The sequence below is a fragment of the Anguilla rostrata genome, chromosome 13 (assembly GCF_018555375.3).
Source record: "Anguilla rostrata isolate EN2019 chromosome 13, ASM1855537v3, whole genome shotgun sequence".
In the NCBI taxonomy this organism is placed as follows: Eukaryota; Metazoa; Chordata; class Actinopteri; order Anguilliformes; family Anguillidae; genus Anguilla; species Anguilla rostrata.
The window spans coordinates 21319478-21342979 of record NC_057945.1 but is presented as its reverse complement, the minus strand read 5'-3'; the positions used below and the strand labels follow the sequence as shown (position 1 = coordinate 21342979).

The 23502-nt window shown below is 40.8% G+C and overlaps 2 protein-coding genes across 8 annotated transcripts in view; both read right to left on the bottom strand.

The window, feature by feature from the left end:
* The window catches only part of nicn1 (nicolin 1), a 130474-nt gene extending 122106 nt beyond the window's left edge, over positions 1-8368 (bottom strand). For 4 of the 5 annotated variants that reach the window (XM_064305160.1, XM_064305163.1, XM_064305162.1 and 1 more), the window contains exons 1-2: positions 8122-8346; positions 7689-7862 (exon numbers count right to left, since the gene is read on the bottom strand). The gene's annotated coding sequence lies outside the window, so the exon portion shown is untranslated. Of the gene's footprint in view, positions 1-7688; positions 7863-8121 lie in introns of all 5 variants that reach the window. The other variant, XM_064305165.1, reaches the window with a different exon arrangement.
* An 8109-nt stretch (positions 8369-16477) lies between these two features.
* Positions 16478-23502, bottom strand: part of dag1 (dystroglycan 1) — a 48807-nt gene continuing 41782 nt past the window's right edge. For all 3 annotated transcript variants that reach the window (XM_064306656.1, XM_064306657.1, XM_064306658.1), the window contains exon 3: positions 16478-22850. In XM_064306656.1, coding sequence (XP_064162726.1) covers positions 20532-22850 — 2319 coding nt within the window. In that variant the 3' untranslated portion in view covers positions 16478-20531. The remainder of the gene's footprint in view (positions 22851-23502) is intronic.

The following is a 23502-nucleotide window of genomic DNA, read 5'->3' as shown; positions in this document are numbered from 1 at the left end:
ATTCCTTATTTATTTATTTATTTATTTTATAAAGCAGTCTTGAATCTCTGTGCAGCTAGGAAGATAACGTACTTACTGTGATATTGCTGTTGTCATGAGCAGAAAGGCTGAAAATCTGCTGTTAAAATGTATAATAATAAGGCAATAGAAACTCAACGGCAGTGCAAGTCTGGTGTAGGATAAAATCTCAACAGATGATCATGTCCCATCACCATGATACTGTTCATTTTTTCTATATGCATTACATCAAATTCTGTCCTCCAAACAGGTATCTCATCAGCTGTCTGACTATTTAATGTTCTTTCAACTAAAGCATCTCTCTGAATCAGAAAAGTGGTACATTTGCAGTGGTGTTAGCTATGGAATGATTCTGCCATGCAGGACAATCTAGGGCAGTATGTGGTGAGATCAGAAGTGTACTCTGCATGGGAAATCAGTTAACAAATGTATTTGTTTCGGTCTTCACAAACAGAATTTTCTGGCTTTAGGCCAGGTACAATAACTGTTGAATTTGTGGTTTTGGGCTGCAGGCATCATTAGATATTTTGCTTCTATTGTTACCCTAGTTTCATAAAATGTGCAAAATTGTCATAAAAATAATCATATAGTTATTTTAGATTATCATTTACCACCTCCACCATCTACACAAAGCAAAAAATGTCTCATACAGATTAATAAATGTACCTTGTAGCGTACAGAAGCCTTTATGATATATTTTGCCATTTTACTTTTTATGTGGTATTATATCAGTAAAAATAGAGACATTTATTAGTTTTTAATATTTATGCAAAAAATATTTTGACGATTGAGTTATCATATATATAAAAAAAGTGATTACATCCAGAGGCCAGAAAGTGATTGGCTTAATATGTAAATTAGCATAAATTACATATTTAATGATACAGTACCTAATTTACTTACCTTATTAACCTAAAAATCTAAGTTCGGAATAGAAAAAATATCTTGTATTTGAGTGTATATTCAAATGGCAAAACGTATTCTGACAGAACAAAAAATGTTTTCCCTCTTTACCAGTGGTACCTCCCCTACATTTTAGGGATTGCTGAACTATCCAAAACTGATCCAAAAAAAGCACTAACACTAGCATTCATTTTCATATAACAGTTGAGGGAAAACATTGATTGAACTCAGGCCAAGGTATCTAGTAGCGTATTCCACAGAGGTATAGGTGCTAAAGCTGGTTCAGGGCTAGAGAGCCTTTTCTGTGAGGTAGACCGAAATAGGCACTGAAAATGTTTTAGATGTTTTAGTTTAATTCAGCAATGATGCAAAGAGTGCACACTGCATCACCATGACTTAACTGAGTTTATCAAAAATTCTAATTCAATGTCTCAGTTAAAAAGCTTCAGACTCCAAAGCAGGAGAGCTCCAACTCGCTTGTTTTCATATGCAATGAATTTCAGCTCACAGGCAATAATAAGGAAATTTGCACTCAGCATGCATAGCAAAACATCACTGAGCCATTTGTGAGTGCTTGGGATTGGCACAAAAAGTGAATGGTCATGCAGCTATATTAAATGTTAGGTCTTGATTTTTTATATTCTTATCAGATTAGAAGACATCTCCGACAAGCCTTTCCAGCATCGGTGGGGGGGAGGCGGGGATAGAGATCTGAAATGAATGCCCTCCCCATTACAAGTCCTTACCACGGCCTCCTTTTCTGGACTCTGTTTAGTTCAGCTTTATGGGTTTGCCCCATGTTGTTACGGATATCCTTTTTTCCAGGACCTCACTTCAGAATTCCGGTCTTGGAAAGGGCAGGTGGTGTCTGATAATAAGGCAGTCCCACCAGGACATGAAATGAAACAGGAACCAAGGAGACAGAGTAGTAATCTCATTTCAAACACCACAGCAAGAGTCCTTCCTGATTAGAAGACAGGGTCAAGCTCACTTGGGGTGAAGAAGTCTTAATCTACAGAGAGAACTAAAAAGCAATGACTGTCCATTTCAAATCCTGGCATCATAGTAATGCGAGTGGTTGAAGAGACTACTCTTAAAAAAGGAGAGAAAAAGTAATGACTCCACATATGAACTTTAATTCATTTTTATGAAAGCCAGGATGAAATTTCTTTTCATGACTGCGTGGGATGAGAGAGGAAATCACTTTCTGCTTTCATAGTAGCTGGCTAAAAATTAAAATTCGAGTGACAAAAATTAGCATTCAATTTACACTTGTCTCCTAAACCAAGAGTGCGAGGTTCATTTGGAGGGGTTAGCTGCTCAAAATTTGCAAGATTCTTCCGGCAATCATGAAGACAAACTCTCAGATGTTTTTACTGCTATACTTCACAATTAATCTTTAATAACTGCATACATGAAGCAGTAATGAATTATGAAATACACCAACTGATTGCTCCTTGGATTCAGGGCCAAAAACAGAACTGAGCACAAACCCTGGGCAGGAGCACACCTTGTTTTTCATTTTTATTTTTTTATTGAACAATGTATCCCCAAAAGTGCACGCTCACTCCATTGCTGCAACATCCTCCTTTCAGCTGAGAAGCACAGATACATTCCAATATACACATTTTCCTAAACACAAGCAGCCAGCTGTCCCTAATTTTCACTTTGAATTCCCGGCAGCTGTGATGCACCGTACGTTTGCAAAACCACACCAGCAGGTACTGGTGACCAGAGATGGCACTATTACAAAGATGAGCAAGGATAATAAAATAGGGAGAAGTCAGTCGTGACATCAATTTACTGGAACAAAACTCAAAAGAGCCAATACAGACAATCACAACTGTGAAAAAGAAAAATGAGTTCATTCCCCTTTAGAAGAGTGTTGGAACCCCTGGTCTAGCCTAAGGTAGCGATGACAGAGTGAGTTCTCATGAACCGCATAATGAGCAGAGTCACACTCGTGTGTCATTCATTGACCTGTTTGAACAAATGAAAATCTTCACAGCACAACGCAGTAATTGGATAAAATCGGGGAGTTACTGATAGCATATGGAAGCTCTGCCCATTTTGAGTTTCAGGAAACCTCGCTCCTAGCAGTAAATCAGCAGTTCCAAACAGAACATTAGGTATAACATGTTCTTTGCTCCCTGTGAAATCACATTGTAATGAGAGCTAGAAAATAGGCCCTCTAGTTAATTTGACAGAAATGGTTCATCTTTGGAATAGTCTGTACATGACATGCCTTATGAAACATTTTGCAGTGTCCGAAGAGAATGATTTTGCAATAGAGGTAAAGATAAATTAACCCTAAATATGCACATAGACATGCTTGAAGATTTTATGGCAGATATATACATAGGGTAGCCTTTATAAAAGTGAGTTTCTTTGACGAAGCATTAAAACTTTTACTTTCAGATGTAATTTGTTTCTCAATGTGTCATTTCAGTTAGGGACAAACAGGTTAGGTATTGATATCAAGGATATCAGTCAGCTTTTAAAGAGATGAAAAGGATGGAACATGGTGTCACCATGACTCTGTTATCACTCTGTTCTCTGTAAAGGATACATTTCACTCGTTAAACATATTAATGTTCCCCTTTTCTTGCACCCCAAAAACGATTATGGAACGATTAAGGGGAGTTTTTTTTTTCAGGGATTTTACAGATTGTTATGTATACATAATGAGCAATGCTATTTTCTTTTTTTTCCAAAGTTACATGATTGTAGCCACGGTCAGAGATTGAAGAGAGTGGGGTCAGGCCAGCAACATTGTTTGCTTTCATTTGTACATATTTGCCACAGCCTAGCATTTGTCTATGCTTTCCTGTCACAGTTGACATTCCACAATTGGATGCTCAGACCTATCTGTCAAAACCTTTTACATTTTCTGTTAGAGTTGTATTTCAGTGAATAAGCATTTAGCCTGAAAGAGGGAAGGGGGGGGGAACTCAAGACAGGAATTAAAAAGCCTTTCCACACACTTTCCACAGAATAGTCACAGCAACCTAGTAGGTTCTGCAATTTAAGCCTTTCTCCTCCGGGTTGCCAGAAAGTGGTAATTCTGCTGCCTGTGTCTCAATTTTTGGACTCCCACCAGTGTACTTATATTTAAAATAACAAATATTTCAGAGGCCTAAGGAGCAAGTAATTGCTCCATGAAATTATTTTTCTCACTGAGTCTTCTATTAAGCTTACACATATAAATAAACATCGAAATGATCAAGCTTCTTTAATTAAATAACCTCCTGCAAGACTGTCAGATGCCAAAATGTATCACAAAATAAAAGAAGCAGTTACCAAGACAACCATGGGTACATTTTATTGTAGAGTTTATTCCGTATGGAACCACTACAAGGCATGCCTACAGGATCTTTAAACATCAAAACTGAAACAGTTTTACATAGTATATTGTTTTGAATATGAGATATGCATGTCAGTTTGTATTTATTATCTTAATATTGTGCATTGGAAAAGATTATTTATTTTTTAAATTATTTTTTTTTTAAATAAAACCTACATGATGTTCCTAATGCTTTTTAATTTTACAGGACACAGTGTGTGTGTCTGTTGCTTTACCAGAATACATAATTCAGAAGAAATTAAATATAAATGAACATGAATGAAATATAGAGCATCATTACCCTGAGCTTCTGCTTTATGCCTGTTCTGGAGCTGTAACAGCATTTATCTGCAAAAATAATTAAATGCAGAAAAAGTGGGAATAACTATTTGCATACTGATGATGAAAAGAATGTTATAAAATAGTCTGGCAAACATATGTCTGGTTAGCCACATGTACTAGTCTTATACATCTGCATTTATTTAGATTTCTTTTTACTTTGCGTAGAAAGTAGTCCGACTTTTGCAAAATGGCACACATTGGATGCACATTGGATCCATTGCGGGAAACTTATTTTATCAAAAAGCAAAAAAAAAAAAAAAAGAACATATAACCTTTTATCAGTTAAATCCTTAACTTGGTTTTCTGTGGCGTTATGGCGTTATATTAAAAGACAACACACCAGTACCCCATAACCTTTGGTGAGATGCCACTGTTGAAACAATCAAGATACTACTGAAGATCTGAGTTAAACACTTTCTGGTATGCTTTGCTCACCGCATAATTGGGATCAATAGATATTAAATGGAGCCTGTAGCCCACTCGTAACCAAGACTGACCAAGAGGTGTCATAAAATGTGTATGCTTTTAGAATTTCCTTTGTTCCTGATCTATGGAGTGGGAGGAAAAAAATAAAGGAGGTATAGGTAAACGTTTTCATACAGCTTTAGTCTTTCAAGTCAGACTATAAAATCAATCCCAGTACAATATGCCAAAAAGAGCACACTTAATTCTTTCCTTCCCCAGGTCTCCTTGCCAAGGCGATGCAGGGAAGTGAATTAACTCAAAGGGAGACACATGTGAAGACTCAGGAGGGAACCTCGTGCTAGTTCAGACATTGCACTGTCAGGTCCTTTTCTCTGCATAACTAATATCCATTGCAGCCATGCAGAGACCTCCAGGCTTGTTTGATGCTGACAACTGTACTGTACACCACCAGTTCAAACAAACATGAAAGCACACCAACAAGACATTTCATTTGATGTCTAAATAAACACATTAACAGACAAACACGGCCAAATAAGCAAAGTATTGTTTATTTTTGTTGTTGTTTGTTTGCAGTTTACTTGTTTGTGTTCTGTATATGCTGTTTTTTTGTTGTTGCAACAAATCCATTTTTTTCCAGTCAGTGACCTATTTTCTTTAAAATAATATAATATAAACATTTGACTGGTTGTTTTGATCTGAATATTTAATGTTGCATGTCCAAAAAACACCCATTTTTAGAAGAGGAAAAAAATAAATTATCCAAATTTTTTTTAAATCAAGAAATTAGGGAATATCTAGTTAGGGAAAACACATGCATTTTTTAAATATAGCTTTGCTTTATTACTGTTTTTTGTGGACTTAGCATACAGATCAGGACCTAAAGCATATGTTCGTGCTCCTTATCGGTCTCAACACACATTGCAACAACTAGCCAAGAAAAACATACATTCAAAAAAACAGTCTGCGCACATCTCTGTCAAATGAAATAGACTTATTGTGGAGTTTTCCCACATTGATTTAAAATGCAGCACAGCTGCTCAGCCCACTGTGAAGCCGTGCTTGCAGAACCAGAATGGTGCCGCACTGCATCACATTAGCCTCCTTAAACGCTTTAATTACATTGTGAAAATGGCAACTGGAATTCTGCCTCATCAGGCAGAGCTCTGAGCAGTGTGTAGGAAACCTAACCCAAACAGTTAAATTGACCATGAGATCTGCATCAGTATCTACGCTGGAACTCTCCGGCATAATGACAGTTCATTCCAAACAAATTAATGTGAGAGCACGGGAGTCACAGCGATAATAGTGGAGCGCGCCACACTATTTTGACTTCTCTCACTGATTGTAGCAAGGAAGAATGCATTCCCAGGGTTTGTGTGTGATATTGCCAACTAGGAGGAAATGCATCTGCACTGTCAAGGAGCAGTAATTTTCAGGTATGAGTGCATCAACTAGGGCTGGGCAATATACTGTACATACACATATAGTGAATTCCATAATGTTTGGGACAAAGACATTTTTTTTCCTAGATTTGGGTCAGTATTCCACAATTTTAGGTTTGTAATCCAACAATTCACATGTGGTTAAATTACACATTCTCATCTTTTTATTTTCCAATTGTTTTCTTACATAAATTACAGCACTTTTTATACATAACCCTCATTTCAGGGCACCATAATGTTTGGGACATATAAATGTATGTAAATAAAAGTAGTCAAGCTTTCTACTTTGTTGAAGATTCTTTGCATGCAATGACTGTTTGAAGTATGTGGCCCATAGACAACACCATGTGCCGAGTAGCTTTTCTGGTGATGCTCTGGCAGGACTGTACTTCTTCTCCTGCTTGTTTTGGAGGCTAGTTGCTAGCTTTCGCTTCAGCATATGAAACACATGTTCAGTTAGATTCAAATTTGTTGAATGACTTGGCCAGTCAAGAATTTTCATCAATGAAGTCAAGTGAGCTATGCATTTGGACCAATAATATTCTCTGAAACAAGTTCTGAATGGATGTGATTGGATAATATTAATAATAAACAAATAAATTGCTTCTACTGGGTGGTAAGTGCCAGAATGTGTCTCGTGGGTTGGAAGCAGTTGGAATATGCTGCAAAATGCACAGTTGTTGGGGAACTCGCTGTATTACGCTTGTAAATAATAAAAAATGTATCTCACCTTAGCATGCCTCTCTTTTCCCTCCCACACACAAAGTGCTACCTTTTTTAAGCAAGCATTTCTCATATGTAGGCCAACTGATTACTTAGAATGATTCATTATTTTTGTCCAAGTTACCGCAGCTATTTAAATACATTGTCATACTTGGTGACATCTCAAACTTTGAGCCCATTGAAGGAATCTCATTTTATACTGGTGAATAGTGATATCATGGCCTGGATTAATCCAACACTTCTCCATAACTAGCTTACAAACAGTTAATCAAACAGGAACAGAATGAGTAATAACAAAGCAACGTCTCGGTATTGTTTGCATTAAATGCGGCGGAAACACCGAGGGAAAATAGTGGATGTGGACAAATGTACAAATGATATCCATCCACTATCTATACCTGGACAGATCGCCAGTCTATCACAGGGCACACACACATCATTCACTCACACACTCAAACCTATGGTACATTTAGAGCCTTCTATTAACCTACCTGCATGTCTTTGGACTGTAGGAGGAAGCCGGAGTACCTGGAGGAAACCCACGCGGACACGGGGAGAACATGCAACTCCACACAGAAAAGCCCAGGCCGAGATTCGAACCTTCTTGCTGAGAGGCAACAGGGCTACCCACTGCACCACAATGCCGCCCTTACGAATTATATGTTCTGAAAACAAATATCAATGGAATAAATGAGAAAATAAATAACTAGCAAATAGATTTAAATAATCGACCAAAAACTGTAGAAAACTGCCTGAAACTTTAAAACCAAATATTTTAATCCAGGTGTACACAGTCCCCCACTAATCAGAACAAACTAAAATGTCCCAAAAATTTTTTAAAAAAGCATCATCACTCCAATATAGCAGTGCAACACTCAGTGTCAAATCACAGCATAAAGAAGGGAAAAAAAACTTGATTCTCACCCCAAAGATCATTGTAATCAGCTAATTCCAAATGCACATATGAGTCTTCTTCTTTGATTGAAATCTCAGAAAAAAAAAGGAAAAAAGTTAAACTCCCAAAGGCTGGCAAATTGAAGTGGTCTAGAGAACTTTATTTCACTTTACATTTTTATACATTTCCACGTTAGGCCTAACCCCATGTAGGCCTTACCCTTGGTACCCCTACTTCTGCTCTCCCTCCAAAAACCAGAGGGAATCTACCTAATTTCCTCTTCCTGTTCTTGACCCTCCTCCGTTAAAGGGACAAGGTACTAAAATTGCATTTCAAGGGTTGCACATTGCTTAGAACAGGTGACCACTGCTCTGCTCAAGCAAAAATAATATAAGTAAAGAAGAGGATAAATTGCTATTAAAAATTCAACATTTATTCCAGGACAGGCGATTTAACAGGACACAACTCATTCTATATCATAATCTGATGAAAAGCATGTTTTCAACGTGCAAAAATGCCAAGTTTCCTAAATTGTTTCAAGCAACGTGACCTTTTTTTGCTTCATTTAAGCTATTTCTCTGTGATGCTCACATCTGGAGTTATAAATCCTTAAATATGGACGCCCCCTAAATGGGTGAGGAATGGCCAGATTTGGCAATAGATGAATAGAAAAGAATGTCTGAAAGAGAAATGAAAGTGCAAGTCTGTAAAACAGTGCCTCAGAGGGAAGGGATTTCCAGGCATTCGGGGTAACCAAGTCATATGGAACAGTTTAGGAACAGATAACAGGTTGTAAAGAGAAAGGTGCAGCATTGTGGAAGGCATACTAGTGCACAGATGCTAGCCAGTAAGATGAGGTGAATGGAGGGGTGGCACAAGGGTGCATGAGGAGCACACCAGGAAGGAGCAGAACTCTGTATGACCTGGAGGGAATAGATCTGCCCGACAGGGATGTGCTCACCCAGATGGGAGAGCACTGAGCGCTGCAGAAGCTGGAGAAAGTATGTGGCAGATGAGAAACAGGAAAACTGTTGGACGCGAGATGTGAAGCATCAAATACAGATGCAAACAGATGGCAAATGCTCTGGAATAGGTTGGGCTTGACATCATAGAAAGTCATAGAGCTGTGGTGTGGTAACAGATGTATGTCCATGAGAAGCCCATGGGACCTTATATTGATAACCCCCCCCCCCAAAAAAAGGAAAAATGAGTACTGTGCTAAAGCCTGGGGGTCCTTGAAGGTACTGTAGGGTGTCCCTGGCCAGTCTTGATATGCAAAGACTATATATTGATTTGGAAAAATATTTCAAAATATAAATCCTTTTTTAAATATAACCTTGGATGCCTTTGGAGTCACTGCATCATAAAAGGTTGAAGACCCCTCGTTGAAAGGACTGAACCTTGCAGAACACGCCTTTATATAGGGTAAAGGGGCAGAAATCAATCCCAGGAGATGAGGCAGGAGCAATCAGAGCCCCTCCATGGGGGACATGGGAACAGAATCCAAGGTGGAGCCCAAAATCCTCAGCATGTTGAGGGCAGATAATAGGATTTCCTCATCAAACATTTGAAACCCTACGGAGAGATGTTGGGAGGACAAGGACAGACAGTATGCTACTGAAGACAAGGATGCATTGGAATTACTGCATCCCGCATATGGATGTCTTGGAGAGTTTCTGGAGGTGGGAAAAAGAAAACCATATTTATTATCAGCCTGCTAAGTAACTTTGGAGAAAGGGTGGTTAGGGGCAAAACATTACATTACAGACATTTAGCAGATGCTCTTATGCAGAGTGACTTACATAACATTTACTTTGCATCCATTTGTACAGCTGGATATATACTGAAGCAATGCAGGTTAAGTACCTTGCACAAGGGTACAACAGCAGTGTCCAACCAGGGTATTGAACCTGTGACCTTCAGGTTGCAAGACCAGCTCGTTACCCATTTTACTACACATCATCAGCAAGAATGCTCAAATCTTGCTGCCTAGGCCAGTGGTGCTGATAGTTAATTAATGTCACTGATTGATATACAGTTATGGGCAGCATTGAAGCCAGTGTCGGGCTATCAGGCGCTAGCCCCCCCCAAAATCCTTTTGTCCCTGAAAGTTGCTTGATTATGTGATGCTATTTTTTCCCCTATAATTCGCATATTTCGCTAATAAAAATAGCCTATAAAACCAGAGTGTCACATTAGCGGTTTGCTTCTGGAAGCCGGATGGGTGGTGACGTAACGTCAGCTCTCCTCAACAAAGAAATGGTCAGAACGCTGTGTGATGCTGGTGATACAGATCAGAACGAGCTACATGAAGCTAGGTGGCAGCCAGCTTTCATTTTGTAGCTCATTCATCTAGCATGTAACACGCAAATGATCAAATTTCACTTATGAAAGCCATCATGCAATGAACAGCAGATAATAGGGATTTAGATTTCTGCAGTAAATAAGGTCTGTGGACTGTGGTTAATGTAAGTTTCACGTTTTGTTGGGTGACATAAATTGCACCCTTTAATATCTCAACTGTTAATTTTGAAGCTGTTACAATCTTTAAAAAGTTGCTAACAAGTTGTTATATTAAAGGGTATAACTTCTGAGTTGGACTACAAAATGATGTCATCACTTTAACACTGTATTACCAACAGCAGCTTTAAGTATTATGCATATACATGATATATGGGAATGTAGGTGTATGCTTGCATCTTCATATCTTTTACCATAAAAAGAACAATACAGGCATGGAAATCAGCTACGTTGAACCTGACAGAGTTGTAATTATCTTATTTTAGCATTAATTTAAGTGTCACTGTGATTCTTCATTGGGTTGGCATGGAGTGTCACCCATTAAGGGAAAATACTCTGTGGTTTCTTGACTTTAATGATGTTTTTTCAATAACATCTTTGTTCACAAAAACAGCTTTTACAGCATGATGTTTGATTTGTCTTCTCTTGCATCTTACTCTTGTAGCATATGTGTCCATGTGTACTTTGCTTTGTGCTCTGGATAAGTAATAAAATAATGAAATAAATATTGTATTTAATGTTGTGGGTAGTTCTTTTTGTTATTTGTTTTTTGTTGTTGTTGTTGTTGTTGGCAGATCATGTTTGAAGAAAAGCTGCAGGGAAAAAGTTTCAAGAAAGAACAAAAGCCAAAACATTTGCCTGTTCCCACATTTGCTTTAGCTGCAAAAGTGCGTTTGTCGTTTGAAGTCAGAATTACTTTTTATCTTCGCCTTTCTGAAGAAGCCACTCCTGCCCACGCGCAATTGCACAATTCCTTCTCCGACAAAAAAAAAAACTTTTTTTGCAAAAGTATATTCAGTCACAGTTTAATATTTAACAGGTTGGTTTATGACACAGAAAAGCAAATGGAAAGGAAGAGTAGGATTCATTCTCCAGCTCCCATTGTTGGGAGGATGCCGGCAGCTGTGACAGGGCCGATCTCATCGCTACGGCTTCAGTTCCTCAGTGAGCACAATTAGAACCAAAAACATACAAGAGATTCAAGGTCAGTACCGCGAGGGATGCGTTTCGTTATCTTGTGTCTTAGTCAGTCTTGATTGCTTATGTGATGACACAATGTGACAAGAAGAAAAGAAAAAATATATATAAGAAACACCATTGCCAGTACACAATCCTGAGTCAATACATTGACTGTGTTTTGTTTCATTGTATGGTTTGTTTTATTACACAGCTGCAACTTCCAAGACCAAGTTAATTAAATAAATGTTTAATAACGGCACTTATCTCCCCCAAAAATGCCATTAATGTAAAAGAAAATGTGCCATTTCAGTTTTCTCGGGGTATTGTAACAAAAGCATGTCCACTTGCATCAGTGATCATAAAATACGTCAACAGTAAAAAGGGTTTGAAGACTGCTTTGGGTTCTCCCATTTCACCACTCTACAGACGCTTGTTTACTAATTGAGGCACTATTCATTCTTCCTCTTGGCTTTCTAAATTTACTGTGCTTAATCTGAATAGAAATTGCACCATGTATACTTTCAGCACATATCTAATTATTCCTCAGGTCTGAATTAAACAGAATCTCTTGAATTTCTAGTACATTACACTAATGCACTAATCCAAAAATCAGTATTTTATTTTTATTTTTTACCAGTACAGGAAAATATTAAATTAAAATATATTTCTAACATGCAGAAACACTGCACACAAAGCTAATCTTGTAGAGAAAGCAAAGTTTCATGAACCGCATAAGAGATGGCACTAAAAAAAAGTAGACTTGACTCACCTGCACATTAAATCATTATCTTATTCTTCAAACACAACCTAAAACATTAAAAATAATACTTTTTAAGTTAGATTAAATGTTATAGACAGATCGATGAGAAGCACTTGAAACTCCTTTTACTAATCAGAGCACTCCGTAGTTCAGGACAGCAGGAAACAAAGGACAGAAGGACAGCTACAGGGGATAATCTGATTTGCCCTTAGTAAATCTGCAGCAATACCATGCAGCACATAACAGGTATAACATTTTCATCTCCTTTCATTTTGATAACCAATTCCTGTACTTACACAAGGTTTAAGGAACTTCTTAAGGAGGAGAATTTTTACAACGTCTTCAGACAGAATTTACCAAGCTATTTAAGAGCCTGGTCTTTAAGGGTGAGCAACTTTTTCAAAATACAAAAACATTTGAGCTGCATTCTGAGCTTCATCTACAGAGGTGCTTTCACTTAGCACTGAGCCATTTCCTCTGTGGACACAGCTTTGTGTTTCAGGTCATGGACATTTTCAGCATACTTTTTACTAGGCTTGAGCTTTTTAGCAGTGGAAACCAGGTTTTTAGGCAAATTCCATGGTTACATTTACTTCTACCCGCTAACATGTTTGCTGCTATAAAATGATGTTGTGTGCTTCTGGTAGTATTCAAATATTACACATTTCAGCTTCAGAAAGCCAAATTGTATTTGTGTTCCTTCTGTAGCACCCCCTTTTTAACACAATCCTGAAAATGACACACCCAAAATAAAATGGTTACTATTCTTGAGCCCTTTTGGCTACAGGCGTAATCCTGGTCTCTTCTGAAAGGTTACCCTCGGGTAACAGAAGCGCAAACACAGCAGGAGTGTTTGAGTGGATATGGATGCTTGACGCTGTGCCTGGTGCAGGCTACAGCCAGAACACTGGACAAATCCTGGTTCAAATTTGTTGACAATACCACCAAAAAGAGCATTCTGCATTGCTTTTTCTAAGCTATGTCTAGGTGTTCTAGGTCTAAGCAGCTGCAGGTCTGGAAGATTAAAAACTATATTAGCTGTCTAGTTTACTAATCCATTGATTGAGGTCCATTGATTTAGTCAAAGACCCCATTCGACCTCCATGCCACATTTATTATTCAAAATCAGGCCTACTCCTTATTTATAAACATACTGAATAATAATAAAAAATATTTTGAGAATGTATTCATACGTTCGCCAATACAAAATGGGATCATGTCCTTCACTGAAGGACTCAAAGCTGTTTTTACTGTCCTCCTCAGATAAGCGATTTCTTCCAAGGCCTCCAAATGCCGAGTCTTCTGTTTAGACTTTTTATTTTAGAAAAATTATTTTTTTAATTGTAAAACCACAACCTTTTTCAGTATAATCTCTCAAGAAATTTTTTGCCGGTGTGTAACATTCTCAGCATGTGTACTTAAAACGCTACGTTTTGTTTACTCAATAAAAACAATGCATGTGCTTTTATACCAGCCTAATAACATATACACCACTAGATTTGCCTCCTTCCTGATTTCCTCTATTATTGCATATTTGTCATGCTGAATGGTCTCATATCATTAGACAAAATGTAATATTAGACAAAGGGAACCAGAATAAACACAAAACACATTTTTTATACTACTGTTTCATTTATTTAGTGGTAAAAATAAATTACTCATATCACCTTAACTGGTTGCACCACCCTTAGCAGCAATAACTACAATTAAATGATTTCTTTGATTTGATATCAGTCTTTCACATCACTGTGGAGGAATTTTAGCCCACTATTCTTTCCAGGACTATTGTATTTGGACGAATTGGCACTAATTAACGTCGGAGCCAAAGTAGGCATATCTACTTTGTGAAAAATCCCCTTCTATATGAGAAAGAGCTACCCCCTTTTCTGACTGCATGTAGCCAATGAGAAAAGCCAAATCGGAAGCATTCGCTGTACGAGACACTTCCTCAGTAAAGTGGAAATGGGTTTCCTGAGAAGAGCTGCTATCAACTTATTTTAGATCAATGCACTGTTTGTAATGGTCTCCTGATTCGACCGGTCGATTGGCTGACACAAAAAACTGGATCTACGTACCATATCACTTCACAAGACATGATACTGAGCAATGTAAAACATAGGGGAAGAAAAAAGATAACCGCTTACCAACAATACCCATTCAGTATCTGTCTACAAACCAGCCAATAGTAAGTGAACAAACAACTTCACTGTCTTCGTTTTCTCTCACTGGCCACCACTGCCATCAGATGGCATTTACACTATTGACCAAAATGTTACCAGTGACGGACAGCACCTTTATCCAATCATAAGCTGTCTGGGGTTAGCGCTGATATGCGGAAAGCCAATGCATTTCTTGTACTGTGTATCATTTTCACCAAGGCATACAAGGGTACATACATATCTAGGCCACATTCTCTGCTCTGAATTCTTTCACACCATTCCATTTGAGGGACAGGGCTATGTTGGAAGACAAATTAATCTCTTTCCCATACAGGAACGCAATACCACTACATAAATTCATTGTGCCTGGGAATAAGAGACCCTCTGAAGGATTAAGGTTTAAGAAGCAATAACTATAAGTTTTTGCAAAATAATATTCTTTTAATATGCTTTCCTTCCTTCATTGTTTACACAATGATACAATCAATATTTATACAGAAGATGTGTACTCACTTATATATCATTCCCATGCAGCTGTTGGGTATAGGGCATCAGAATTCAAACAGCAATACTGTCAAACCCTTTATAAAGCAATAAAAGTAAAAAATAACACAATGTGGTTATAGCTCTGTGATGGGCAAACAATGGTTTAGGGGGGAAAGTCACCTTGATTAATGATGATGTTTGTAAATGGCAGAAGAAGCGCTAGATTCATTTGAATATATTGCAGCATACAATAACACACATGCACACACATCTGTAATCTAATCGTGAAGAAAATATCACTATGATCCTAACGGCACAGATGCACAGAATCTCTCTCTCACACGCACGTACGCACGCACACACCACAAACAGCACTCCCGCTTCTCTGTCATAATACAAGTCAATATCAGAAGGATGCAGTGGTGTGTGAAAGCAGCCTGTCATGGAAAAACCAGCAAATTTTATACCAATTTACTTATCATGTAATATAGTTTGAAACCAGTTTCCATGTGCTTTTTACATACAAAATAATTGCACACTATTTCAAGTTATTCATACGCTCCATTTGTAAGGTTTAATTATGTTTAATGTTTTACATTTATCAAAGGAAGTTAAGATATTTAGGAATTTAAATTTACGAATGGCATGTTTTCCTTTATCCTGGCTATGGAAAAAGACAAAAAAGTCAAAAGATGACATTGCAATGTTTGGCTGTATGAAAAAAGAAAAGAAAAAAAACTGGCAGACCGCACTTTCATACCCCCTTTCTTTTAACGGAAGGCTAACTTTATGGTAAGCACAACATTCATTGTACATAATTAGTAGGAGCCTTTTGGAATGCTGGGAAACACAGGTAAATGACAAACTGCATAAATGCTCTTCAGGGAGCAGGTTTGCTGAAATCAAAAATCAATGGCCTGCCAGACCTGGGTCAAATTACGCAGCTGAAATACTTTAACTCTTTGGGCACCGTTACAAAAGTCAACACTACTGCAGACAAGTACCCTTCATTTAAATTAAAATTACATTATTTTGTTCTGGATATAGGTTTTTAAAAATGCAGGCACAGGAGAGTTTCAGTATTTCAAGAAAACTTTGACATAGAACATTATGCTGTAAGGTGAAACTGACTACATCAGTGCAGATAAACGAACTAAGCACATGTATGAAGCTACATCATTGGTCAAACAGAACACATAATAGTTTTATTTTGCCATTTGCACCAATGTTATGCACAGTGGTTTTTCAAGGAGCACTTTTCAAAATCATACATTCTGGGCATTGCATTTTCACTTGTCAAATCATTATTATTTTTCTTATTACAGTAGTGATCTATTTGTTGTAACCCGTAGCTGAACAGTCAACTACCTTAATTGAAGGAGGTACTAAATTGATTTTGATATTTTCCATTTCTGATTTGCCAGTTTCAAATCTAAACATTTGATTTCAGAGATTTAGACACCACAAGGAACTAGAATCAATAAGGAAGCATGTCACATATTTGGTGAAAACACTTTTTTAATACAAGATTTCAACATACAGTGTCTAGTAGCATAAATAAAACAATGCTATTAAAAACAGTAAAAAGAAAAAAATGCATTTTCTATGCATTTTTTGTATTATTCTTTACTTGAGCATTCGTGTGAACCCCCATTTTTAGGTTGAAGTTGCCATGTTAACAGACAAATATCCAGCTTCCCAAAGTATGAGCAATTTGAGTTTTGTTATCCATTCGCTCCCTCTCGCTCTCTCGCCCACTCTCTCTCTCATCTCCCCCACCCCCCACCGTTGCTAGGACGACCTCTTCCTCGGGTCTCTTTTGAGGTTTTGGGTCTTGCTTATTCACTTGATTTCTTATGTGGAGGCCCCATAAGCTCCTCCTGTGAGCCACTGTAATGGCCAGACTGTGTGCTGCCAGAAGGTCGTGCAGGCACACTGCTGTGGTTGGGGTTGAGGGTGTGGGCGGGGTGGGTTGGAAGTAAAAGGCAAAAAAATGTCAAACGAAATGGGATCTGACCAAAACTTTCTGTACCACAGAAAACACTTAAAAAATAAATCTACCTTATTAATATTTTCTCACTTCATACAAATGATAATATCCTCAACATTCCAGTTATAAGGACTAGTTAATCCCAAAGGAGGGGCAACAAAAAGCTACTTTCTACTGCAATGAAAAAGAGAAGCTGCCCCCCATCAGAGGCTTGAGTACTGCAGAGAGACAGAAGTAAGGCTGATATGATTTGACACGACACCAATCCCTATATTTCTGTAGGCAACATAAAAGTCAATGGGTTGAAAAACAAAAAGCAAACAAAAAAAAAGTTAGTATGACACACAATCCAACCTGATGCTAGTTCCAGGAAGCAAGCTACCTCAAACAAGTCAGTTACACAGATTTAACTGCTCTTGATATTTGTGCTGTACTGGCCTTCCGCTGTAGAAAACATGGAGGTCTGCTGTTCACTGTATTCTTCAGTGTCGGACATTTCTCAAAATAGAGGAGCAGAGTGTTTTAAATCCACTGCAGTAACTGCCACAGCAACCACTGGAGCAATGTGCATTTTAAGGTACAGGACATTTTGGAAACAAATACATACAGCAACTACCTCGAGTCCTTTCGCATTTCTCGTACAGTGTAGCAATAAAACATCTGAAGACTGCCATTTTAAAATTTACATCTTTGGTTTCTCCAACTCAAATCATTCCAAAATCATGTCATTCAACCCTTGTTTGAGTCAGTTGCGGTAGACAGTCAGCGAGTGTGATTCGCACTAAGCACTGAAGAATACAGCTGTTGCATTAGGAATACACAAGGCCACTTACAAAACAACAACGCTCCGGAATATTCACTGTAGATCTCAGTCACAGGTACGGCTGCTCCGGTCCTGATCAGGGTGGCCTTGGCAGCAAGGCCCAACACCTGAGCGCCACCCGTGACTCCCATTAAATGATAAAGCACCTGCACAGATTCACCCTCTCAGCTCTGCCACGCCCACCGCAACATCAACATCAGCCCATAATCCCGACCCAAGGTTCCACTGCACTCCATTAGCACCTTGTACAAGCGACTGGGGGGAGCTGGGATCTTGAGAGTAACGCACATCTCCTCAGGATGTCAGGGTGAAACACTGCACAGAAACACTGATTTCATTTTTTTCTTCCTCTTTTAACCATTTTGTTTACCATTTAGTAGTTTTTACTTACAGAGGATTTGTAATTGATGTTTTTTTTTTTTAAAGTAGTCATCCTTCTGACAACAGAAAGGGTCAGTATGAAAGACATTAACCAAGTAATGCCCATATGGGCTTCAAAAAAAAAAAGCAGACAAACCAGGGTGCAATTAAAAAATCAAAATAAAAACTCAGTGGACTTTAATATTGATAAATCAATGCATGGTAAATGGAAGCATTTTAAAATAGATTATAACCCAAGCTTATTGATTAAAAAATAAATCTATATTTTATAGTGTATATGTGTAGCATAAAAGGTCAACTGCTCTCCATTAAATGGAGAGACACTATGCTAGGTTAGTCGTTGGATCGTTTAGCGTTAAAAACGGACACCGTTACCCCCTTCCACAACGGCCAGCTCCGATGCAAATGCAGACTGCGCAAAACCTGGCACTCTGAGCGCCGCCCGTTACGGTCAGCTCACCATCCCCATCCCGCCCGCACCATCTCCTCATCACTTCACCACACCTAACATTATTGCAAAGGGTCACATTCAAAGAACTGGAAAAAAAAAAAATAATAAAAATAAAAATCAGATATAAAGTGAGTCATTTTAACTGTCCAAGAAAACAAGTGATCAGGAGATTAGAAGGAAAAAAAAAAAAGATTACATACGATATGGGACATCTAACAAATTTCAATTCAGAGGGGGGGAAAAAAAATGTAAGTGACCCATGAGAAAATAATATACATATACTGAATCAGTTCTCTACTAAGCTATGCTTTTACAAATTGCAGTACACTATTCATTTATTTTTCTTAATAAAACAATTTGAGGCTGTATCAAAAACTTTGTAAAAAAATGAGATTGAGGTTTATATAATCTTTTTTTATTTGTATTTACCGATTTTGCTCATTAAATTCCCATCAGCGTGTGGCGCTGTTCTCCTTTCTCTAGTGGGAATCACGACTTCTGAATCGCAGACAGATCGCAAACACACAATGATAGAATCTGAATGGACTTTCTTTTCAAATGTGAGAACAAGAGCATCACTACATAAAAAAATAATCACCCCTTAACTAAAATAAACTGCAGGAGAGTTTTCCCCTCTCTACTCTGTCTACACAAACTTTATGGGCTCATCATGACTTTTTGAAAAAATATTAATATAATCATTTATTGTCACAGGCACACCATTATGTACAAGACACTTGTTGCAATGCCACATAAAGACGAAGAAAATGGCATAAAATTATGATCATACCGCAATGAAATTAAGAATGAAGTTGAAGAACGCCATTTTGTGGGGAAAACGGGCTTTTTGCTATTTTTCAGTAAGTCGGCTCTGTCCGCAGGGCCTGCTATGCTTGAGAGCCTCCATAAGCATGACCTCTGACCTCATCTCTCCGTCAAATCACGTTTTGTGTTTTTTGTTTTTTTGCAACGTGTTGCTCTGCCGACCCCCAGCACTGAACCTACCATACCTCGCTCGGCAGCAGAAGAGATGTGTCGGTGGAAGCCGCGCGCGAGTGCCTGTTCTGACCGTGCGCACACGCGCCGTTTCGGCGGGAAAAACTGCTTTCCTGCAGGTTATTTCAGTCCGGTACTTATTCCCACCCACCCCCCAAAAAATACAATCTAGCAGAACATCTTTCAGATATAGAGCGGATTAACTGAAAAAAGATTTTTTTCCTTTCTTTTTACATTTTTAGGCTAATTGTTATGATCGTTTTAGCTAGACACGTGAATAAGGATAAAAACAGTACAATTAGTGTTAAAAGGCAAAACTTATTGAATCAAAAACCCAACCCCAGTGCTGCCCGCAGGGCTGTCCAGGTTCCTGGCGGTATTCGTTTCTTTATTATTAATTTTTTTTTTCCCCCTTACGTGATTTTTTTTTTCCCTCTAACAAAAAACTTTGCAGCCTGCAGTCTGTTTTTATTGTCTTCTTGTATTATTTAAAAGAAAGAGTTCAGAAGATAAAAGAGTGCTGTTAGGCAAGTAGAGTTTGATTCAAAGTCAGTCAAAAAAAAGAAAAAGAAAACCGATAAAGACAAAAAGGAAAAAAGAAAACAAAAAGCGTTGGGCAGGAGGGAGCATCTCCCTTAGTAGCTATTCAGCTCATGTAGCCAAAGTATGTGAGACTGAAGAAGGTCGCCATGGAGACCCTTACAGGTGAGGACCTACTTTCTTCCCTTCCTCCCCCTTTTCCAGCTGACCCACCCACCCCACCCCCATCCTGTCAACACCCCCCTAGCTCGCTCCAATTTTGTCGAATCCTTCCCCCTGCCCTATTTCCCAAACCCCTCTCCCCCAGACAGACAACACTGGCGTGGAACCAAAGACGTCCCTTCTCCTCCTGGGCTGGAGGCTTAGGTCAACACTAGGGGGGCACGTAAGGTGGCGGGGATCTGTAGGGGGTCATGTTCTTTGGGCGAGAGCCCTTCCCCTCCATGGGGGTGGTGAAGGGTGGTGGGGGCTGGTAGGGGGGCGCGTTGGGGTCCTCGTCCCGCAGAGCCGTGTATTCTCCCAAAAGGTCCTGGTTGAGGGGCGTGGTCTCGGGGCTGGCCATGTTAGGGTACTCGGGCGGGGGCAGGGGAGGCTTCTCTTCCTGCAGGATCAAAGGCATGCTGGAGGAGGGCGGGGGCTTGGAGTCGTCCAGCTCGTCAGCGAAGATGATGGGCACGCCCTTCTTGATGAACGTGGCCTGGTCCTCGATGGTCAGCTTGCCCTTGCGCTTCTTGCGGTAGCAGATCATGGCAATGATGCCGGCGATCAGCAAGATGGCCGCCACCACCACAGCGGGGATGACCGTGTGCAGGTACACGTCGTCCGTGCTCTGCCGCCCCGTGCCCAGAGCGGGCGTGACAGCGATCGGGGCATCCTCGTCAATCTCCCTCGGGGGTACGAACACATACCTGCGGCAGCTGCCCGTGCCTCTGACACTGACATTCATGGGCTTGAAGTCGGGCTCCATGTTCTTGATGAACGATTCGGACGGCTGGCCGGTGGCGTTCGATATCCTGTCGCTCATAGCCTGGATCTGCTCTCTGGGGCAGGGGTCCTGCTGCAGGGAGTTGTTGGTCCACGCCACCACGATGGAGCCCTTGGTGATGTTCTTCAGGGTGACCGTGCTGCTGTTGCGGTCACCGAACGAGAGCGCCAGGCCCTTGATCAGCTGGATCTTCTTGTGGATGTCGTTGGTGATCATGCGCGGCTCTCCCTCGAAACGCACGCTGAACAGGACCGGGGGCTTGTCGCTGGTGGGCCAGCGGTTGACCCGGACCTCAAAAGCGTCCGTGGCGCTCAGGCCCCCCTTGTCTGTGGCCTGCATGAAGTACTCATGCAGGCCCACTTGCTGCCCGTCGGGCATGCCGTACAGCAGCTGGCTGGTGCTGTTAAACTGGATCCAGGAGCCTTCCACGGCCACCTCCTTGTGGTTCTTCCGCAGGGTCAGTTTCAGCTTGTCCGTGGTGCCGTCCTCCCGGTCATAGAAGGTGTCCGAAGGAATTTTCACCTCGAAGTAGGTCCCCACGAAGGTATTGACCTTGTCAATGGGGTTGCGCAGGACCGGGGGTCCGTTGCTGGGGTCAGGCAGCGCAGGCGAGGGGGTAGTGTGCTTGGTTGGCCTGGTGGTGGTGGTCCTGGTGTCCCTGGGAGCCGGGGTGGAAGTCTTAGGTTTCCTGGGCTTCTTGGTGGAGGTAGAGGTTTTGGGCCTCCTGGTGGTGGATGTGGCTGGGGTGGGGGATGCCGTGGCCTCCACAAACACGGGCCTAGTGACGGTGGCCTGGATGGCGATGGTGCTGGTGGTGTCCATGACCCTGGTCGGCTGGGGAGGCCCCAGGGTGGGCGTGTGGGCGATGGAGTCTCTGGTCCTGATGGTGGGCTTTACTGGCAGAGGCACGGGTTCTCTGACGGGAGGGGCGGAGCTGTCGGTGGGTGGGGCGATGGACGGGGACGTGGGTGTGGGCACGATGCGCACAGGGGGTTCGGGGTACGTCGTCGGGGGCAGGATGGACGGTACCGGGGTCGGGGTGTTGTTGAGCTGCCGCCTAACGCGCTTGGCCACGTGCGGCTTCTTGTTGGCGATGTGCCACCCCACCACAGGGTACCCCAGCTGCGCTGACATGGTCCCCTCCTTGGCGGGCGCCTGAACGCTGCTGATGTTGGGCACGCTGCTCTGGTCCAGGGCGCATCCCAGTTTCCATGACAACAGGGCGCCGTTCTCCACCACCTTCTTGGCGTTCCCGGGGCCGGCCATGAAGGCCGACATGTCGAAGAGCCGGTTGTTCACCACGGGCAGGATCTTCATGTGCTGCAAGCCCACGCCCGAGAACTTCTTCATCTTGGTCAGAAGCTCCACGCGTTGCCTGGCGCTCATCTTGGTCAGGTCCGCGTCCAGGATGACCGTGAGGACGGTGACCGCCTCCTCGTTGCCGCAGATGAAGGGCAGGACCTCGTTGCCGGCGGACTGGAGGGCGATCTGGGCGGGGTCGGAGTCCGCGTGCTCCTCCGGATGCACCTCTATGGAGAAAACGTCCGGGCTGGGAGAGGCCTGGCTCTCTGTGGCGTTTGACTCCGATGGAGACACAGAAATGTAGTGAACACCCTTGTCGGCCTCCAGGGGAATGCCCTGCAGGGTGTGGCTGTCCAAGTCCCAGTGCAGCCATGACGGTAAAACATCCTTATCGGCCTCTGTGATCTGAGGAGAAAGTAAAGAAAAAGAAAATAAGAAATCGATACACTTTCTAGTACGGACACAAAAAAAACCCCACACATTTATAGTGCAAGTCAATGAAGGAACAAAAATAATTCAACGTAATTTCCTTTTTTTGTGCACGAGAAAATGATAGTTTTAGTGTGTACATTAAATCTGCAGAATGAAACACCGTCACCACATTTTCTCTTTCCCCTCACATTTTCGATCTCATAAATTTATGAGAGGGTTTCTAGGGCGATTTAACTCATACTGTGCCTGTTCAGAGCGTTGCCTTACACACACACACACACACACACACACACACACACACACACACACACACACACACACACACACACACACACACACACACACACACACACACAACACACACACACACACACACACACACACACACACACACACACACACACACACACACAGGACAGAATCATTTACTCATGGAGAAGATATTGCATTAAATGCGTGGGTTTAATGTAGTCACGGTGAACATTAACAACCAATTTGCCAGCGCAAGTTATGCAATGCAGGTAGCTCAGAAATCAGTCTGAAGAAACAGTTTTATCAAGGTTAAAGGCAGAAAACCAGACAGTCTCCCGGCATGTGTGCAAAAAGAGGAGAGTGCTGTACTGCA